The sequence below is a fragment of the Echeneis naucrates genome, chromosome 5 (assembly GCF_900963305.1).
Source record: "Echeneis naucrates chromosome 5, fEcheNa1.1, whole genome shotgun sequence".
Classification (NCBI taxonomy): domain Eukaryota; kingdom Metazoa; phylum Chordata; class Actinopteri; order Carangiformes; family Echeneidae; genus Echeneis; species Echeneis naucrates.
In genome coordinates this window covers 20,301,987-20,307,360 of record NC_042515.1, presented here as the reverse complement: position 1 = coordinate 20,307,360, position 5,374 = coordinate 20,301,987, and the positions used below count along the sequence as shown (strand labels likewise).

Below are 5,374 nucleotides of genomic sequence, written 5' to 3'. Positions count from 1 at the left end.
CACGAGCTTTCAGGACCCAAGTGAAATAAAAAAAATGTGCTCATCCAGAAAGTCTTTGGAGAAATATTAATGCCCAACATTTGGTTGAAACTGATTCAGAAACAGGACACACAGACTTCACAAAAAAAAAAAAAAAAAAAAAAAGAGTCAAAGCAGGAAATGTAACTTTCATCACAATTGTCATCACAATCCTTAAACTATTGTTTCCTTCCTCACTCAAGTTTGAAAGCCCCCAAACTATTAACATTCGGTCATTTTTAATTCCAAATGGCTCACGTGCACTGGAGACTTCAAATATCCACAAGAAACAAGTAGAAATTGTAACACGGCCAAGTTTCTGATGGGACTTTATGTTTCCAATACGTGAAAACCACTGCACGTGGATCACCGTAAACAGTGAAGGTCAAACATCCAAGTGAAAAAAAATATAATTTTTCTGGCACATGGGTGAGAGAACAGTGAGGAGAGAAGACAGCTGAGTGTCAGTAGAATCGTTGGAGTAATTATATAACAGGAAGGGACTTAAACCTTCAGGTTTGAAAGAACTCCGCAGCTCCTGCTCTGATTATTCGTAAACACTCCATATAGCGCCACCCAGATTTTTTGGACACGAACTAGTCACATTTCATGACTCACTTTCCTCCAGAAGATGGTGCAGTTACTCCAATAAAGTTATTCGACGCTCTGCAACTGGTGCAGTGACAAGTGCGTCAGTGTGTCACCCCAGAGGAACCTGGTGCAGGTGATGTCACTGATCCTGACTGTCACTGTCGAGCTCCTTCTTAGAAGCTGAAGTAAAGCTCTAATTGCATATTCGTGTGGTTTAATCTGCTCCTTAAACTGTGCAACAGCAGCTGATCGCAGAGAGATACACAGACGTGAAGTTTCTCTGGAGACTGTATGAATCATGGGACTGGATGTGGCTGTGTTTTCCTCAATATTGAAAGGGAAACAATAGATGGATGGATGAGTGGACGACGACATCGGAAATGTCATGAAGTCCTGACGCCGGCAGCTGTTTTTTTTTTTTTTTTTTTTTTTATGATTAAGTCCCATTTCCATCCCTGAGTGTGTGTATGTGGATGGCTCACACGGGGGCCACACGGTGCGTCTCATACAGAAACTCTAGTCATTTCCCTCAGCTGTCCCTCGCCTAATCTTGTCTTGTCTCCACTGGGTGCCTGCGTTTTGACGCCGTGGCTCTCGTGTTTTTGTAGTAAAGTGTGTGAGCAGAAAGAGCTTCTTCCTGCGCACTTGAGCGGAGATACGGGAGGTGGGGAGGGCCCTCGGGGCGAGCACACCCCTACCGCCTGTCTCAGAGTATTTCAGAACAGAGGCCAGCATTTAGTCATTCTTCATGAAAGCTGCACACTCAGTCGTCTGCCCCAGACCCACTGTAACTGGTGGACCACAGGATATATCTCTGTTTTCCACGGACCCGGGGACCTCGGTTTGATCCAGCTCTCTGTTCCTCGGGTGAAACTTTTCTGCGTCGTGGCCACAGGAGAGCCTACTTTTACGCACAGTTATCTGACGCCTCGGAAAGGACAATGCCTCGATCTTTCTTGGTTAAGAAGTACTTCGCCAAACAAAAACCAAACTACAGCGAACTTGAGTGCCAAAATGGTGAGTACAGGAAAGTAGTTTTATAACTAGAATGATTTATGGAAACATCCTTACATAAGTGTTGAAACTAAGTAAAAAAAAAAAAAAAACTTCTTCCTCTATTATCCCTGATGATTTCTAGTTAAATAAAGCACATTTTTCTGAGTTTGATGTGTTTGTCCCTGGTTCAACTACAAACCAGGCTACTCCCCGTTCGTGTCGGGGCCCGTTAGATGCACTTTCCCCCCTTTCTGCAACCAGACAGAGCACCATTCATGTTACAAGCCCTTGTGAATACGTGGGAGGAAACAGCCCATGAAACCCTCCCATGGCTCCAGCTTTATGCTTTGTAAATGTGGAGAAAAACAAGAAGTTAAAATCGAATAAGTACAAAAACAACATGCATGGTTTATGAAAGTAAATGTGGTGTGTTGAAAAAAAAAATTGTATTTCTACAGTTAAATTAAGTGTCACTGAATGTGGGTTTACTGTCCTACACTGATTGTTGACCATCCTCCTCACTTCATTTGTAGACACTTCACTGGAGAGGTATCCTCTTGCTGAGCTTCCCTCAGGAGAAAACACCTCTGCTGCCACCTGCTTTACAACAGGGCTGGTGTGGGACCTCAGTGTCCTGCCCACCCTTTACCTGCCCACCTCTCAAACAGAGCCCTCTGCCACCCCCGGGCCCCTGGATCTCAGCTCCCCGTCCAGCCTCAGTAGCAATGCCAGCAGCAGTGGAGAGGAGGATGAAGGACGCACATCAGACCCCCCAAGTCCCGAGCCTGTACACACATATGCCCCTCGCCAACGGATGAAATGCACTGGTGTTATGGCTCATGTCAGTCCCCCAGAGGAGGAGGAGGAAAGAGAGGCCCCCATCACTGCAGCAAGGCCAGCCTTCCTCTGCAAACATTGCCCAAAAGAGTACACCAGCCTGGGTGCCCTGAAGATGCACATCCGATCACACACCTTGCCCTGTGTGTGCACCACCTGTGGAAAGGCTTTCTCCCGGCCATGGCTGCTGCGCGGCCACATCCGCACACACACAGGTAAGATCTGCATTCAGACACACACTGCAATGTTACACATCCTGCCTGATTTGCAGGTGAGGAAGTCAGTGCATGTGTTGCAGTCTAACTGTAAATCTGCATCTGAGTTGCTGTCATTGTGAGTCACAGGGTCACTCCCTCATCGCTCAGGCTATGAAGTAAGCATGCAGGATATCCATGACAATCAGACTGATGAGCTCAGCACTTGATCAGCAGACCTTGTCACATGGGGAAGCCCTCTGTAGACCCTGCACTCATTGATCACCCTTTGTGTTTAATGTCCCAGCAACAATGATTCGTCAGCTAATTATCTTATCACGGCTGCTGGGGAAGACAACAACACAGAAGCACATGAGTGACAAAAGGATTTCAAGAATGCCTGAAGGCTCTGTGCTATCTATGACCACTTAGTACCTGCAGCAACTTGGCAGAATGCTAATCTCATTTGGCTCTTATTGAATCATGCTAATTTGGTCACCCCGCTAGTCTACCATGTGCTTCTTCATTGTCTTCAAAATGTGTGTGTTTGTGAGGTGTTAATGGAAAGGTCTTGTGAACTCTGTAACACCTGACTATTGTTGCTCTGTCGTCAGTGGTTATAGCCACATCTAAAGCGAATACCAGCATGGTCATGTGACATGCGTTTCTACACTTTTCCCTCCAGGTGAGCGTCCGTTCTCCTGCCCTCACTGCAACCGGGCCTTCGCTGACCGCTCCAACCTGCGGGCTCACCTGCAGACCCACGCTGAAGTGAAGAAGTACCAGTGTGGTGTCTGCTCTCGTACCTTCAGCCGAATGTCGCTGCTGCAGAAACACAGCTCCTCAGGGTGCTGCTCCACCACAGTGTGAGACTTAATGAAGACAGACAGAGGGACCCACTCAGAGCTCAGGGCAGTGGAAGGCTGGTGGACACAGAGATGGTCTGAACAAGCCCAGCTGGCTTGCTGATGACCCAGAGACCCACAAAGAGCGTGAAATGGCCTGCTTTAAGAGACCTGGAGGGAATCAAGCCTCATTATGGAGCTGACTTTACAAGCCTCTTAGCTTCTCTGTTCCACGAAAAAACAGCTGAGAAGCAGATTTTTTCTTCCACTCTAGACTGCAATCTTGAGGCTGGACCAAACCTGAACTGAGCAATGCTGACACTCACTTGATATCAGCTCCTTTGTTGCTATCGTGCCCATTCCAAAGACCAAATATGTAGTGAACCCATAGGGGTAAGAGGTGTTCTTTCCTGTCTCTGTCCTGGTGCCGGCCAACTCAGGATCATGGCCTAGACACAGCTGCTGAGAGGTAGGGGTGCGTGGGTGGAATAAATCTCTCAGCATGCCTCAAAACACACACTCACTCACATACACACACACAAGCAAATGCACACACAGCTGTCCCTGGTACTGTGGCGTAGATAGACGAGGTGCTAACAGGTGCTACAGCCATGACCTTCGCCGGTTGATAGCAGGTGACTTCCACTGCCCTTGGTTTGCTTAAGAAAAAAAGAGGATGCATGTCATCACAAAAGAATGGCATCAGTTAGTCTTTTCCACCAGTGGGGATCCTTTTAAGCCTTTATTTTGACTACATCCAAACCTCCTCTTTAATCTGATGAGTTTCAGCGATAGGAAAAGCCGTTTTGTGTGTTATGTCCCAAAGAAGCTTCACTTTGCAGCTCCCCTGCAACCTGGATGACAATGTAAGCCATGCACTCAAGGTTACCACAGTGTTAATAATACCAGCCAAAGCCATATTTTGTATCTTAAATGAGTTTGTGCCTTCAATTTGTTTAAAAAATGTGCCTTTTTTACCTCATTTAGTAGAAAATCATTGATTGCAGTGTTACTAGAAATTAGCACCAAACTGTTTGAAAACACTATAAGGCTGGGACCAAAGATTTTTTTAAGTTTACACCATGAAGACATGGTTTCCTCGTATGTGATTATTACCATGTAAACGGACAATACAAAGATTAATTTACAACTTTCCTAAACATTTTATGGCAGTGTTTTATAGTGCAATTTGCAGATGATGTGTTATTTCAATTTTGTACAATGCTTGTGTGTTCACATCTGTTTCTTGTATGTTGTAACTGATAAATTTTCATTCAATAAAGTAATTTATGTTTATTAAAATGAGCTTTGTCATTTGCATCCAGTAAAAAAATACAATAAAATCCCACGCCCCTATCTGCTCTTTGATATAATGTGGAAATGGCTGCCCTTGATTCGTTAGTTGTAAAAGTTCTGTGTGATCATTAACTGGAAGATCTCTGTTCAGCATCTTGACATTAGGTGTGGCAAGTGAACGGACCATTGTGTAGAAGCTGAATCGCAGATGTGCAGGTGAACATACTGTGTGATGGATGAGAACAAATGAATGCACCTGCTCCCAGTTTCCACCTGCCATCGATTTCTCACTGTCACTGTGTAAACACTGCCGTAAATGGGTGTGAGTGCGTATAAGGTTGAAAGAAAACGTGCTTTCAAACAATTCTAAGATATTACATGGATCCATGCATGCTCTCTGTAGCTGTTGAAATGATCCTAAAGTGGAATTCTAGTAAGCTATGTCTATGATTGCAGTGTGTGTGTATGTATTTTTACTCCTCAGGGAGAGTATAACATTCTCCTCTTCCTCCGCCTAGACAGTGAGTCAGAGTCTGCCCAGACTGGAGCTTTAGGTTCCCATGGCTCTTCCGCTCTCAGTCAGTAAGGCAAGCCACT

At 45.3% G+C, this 5,374-nt stretch overlaps 1 protein-coding gene across 1 annotated transcript; it reads left to right on the top strand.

Annotated features, from left to right (window-relative positions):
• Positions 1-1,268: 1,268 nt before the first annotated feature.
• On the top strand, positions 1,269-4,777 carry snai1a (snail family zinc finger 1a). Its single transcript, XM_029502220.1, has 3 exons — positions 1,269-1,626; positions 2,139-2,657; positions 3,322-4,777. The coding sequence occupies exons 1-3, from the start codon at positions 1,551-1,553 to the stop codon at positions 3,504-3,506; spliced, it is 780 nt and encodes a 259-aa protein (XP_029358080.1). The 5' UTR covers positions 1,269-1,550; the 3' UTR covers positions 3,507-4,777.
• The last annotated feature ends 597 nt before the right edge of the window (positions 4,778-5,374 follow it).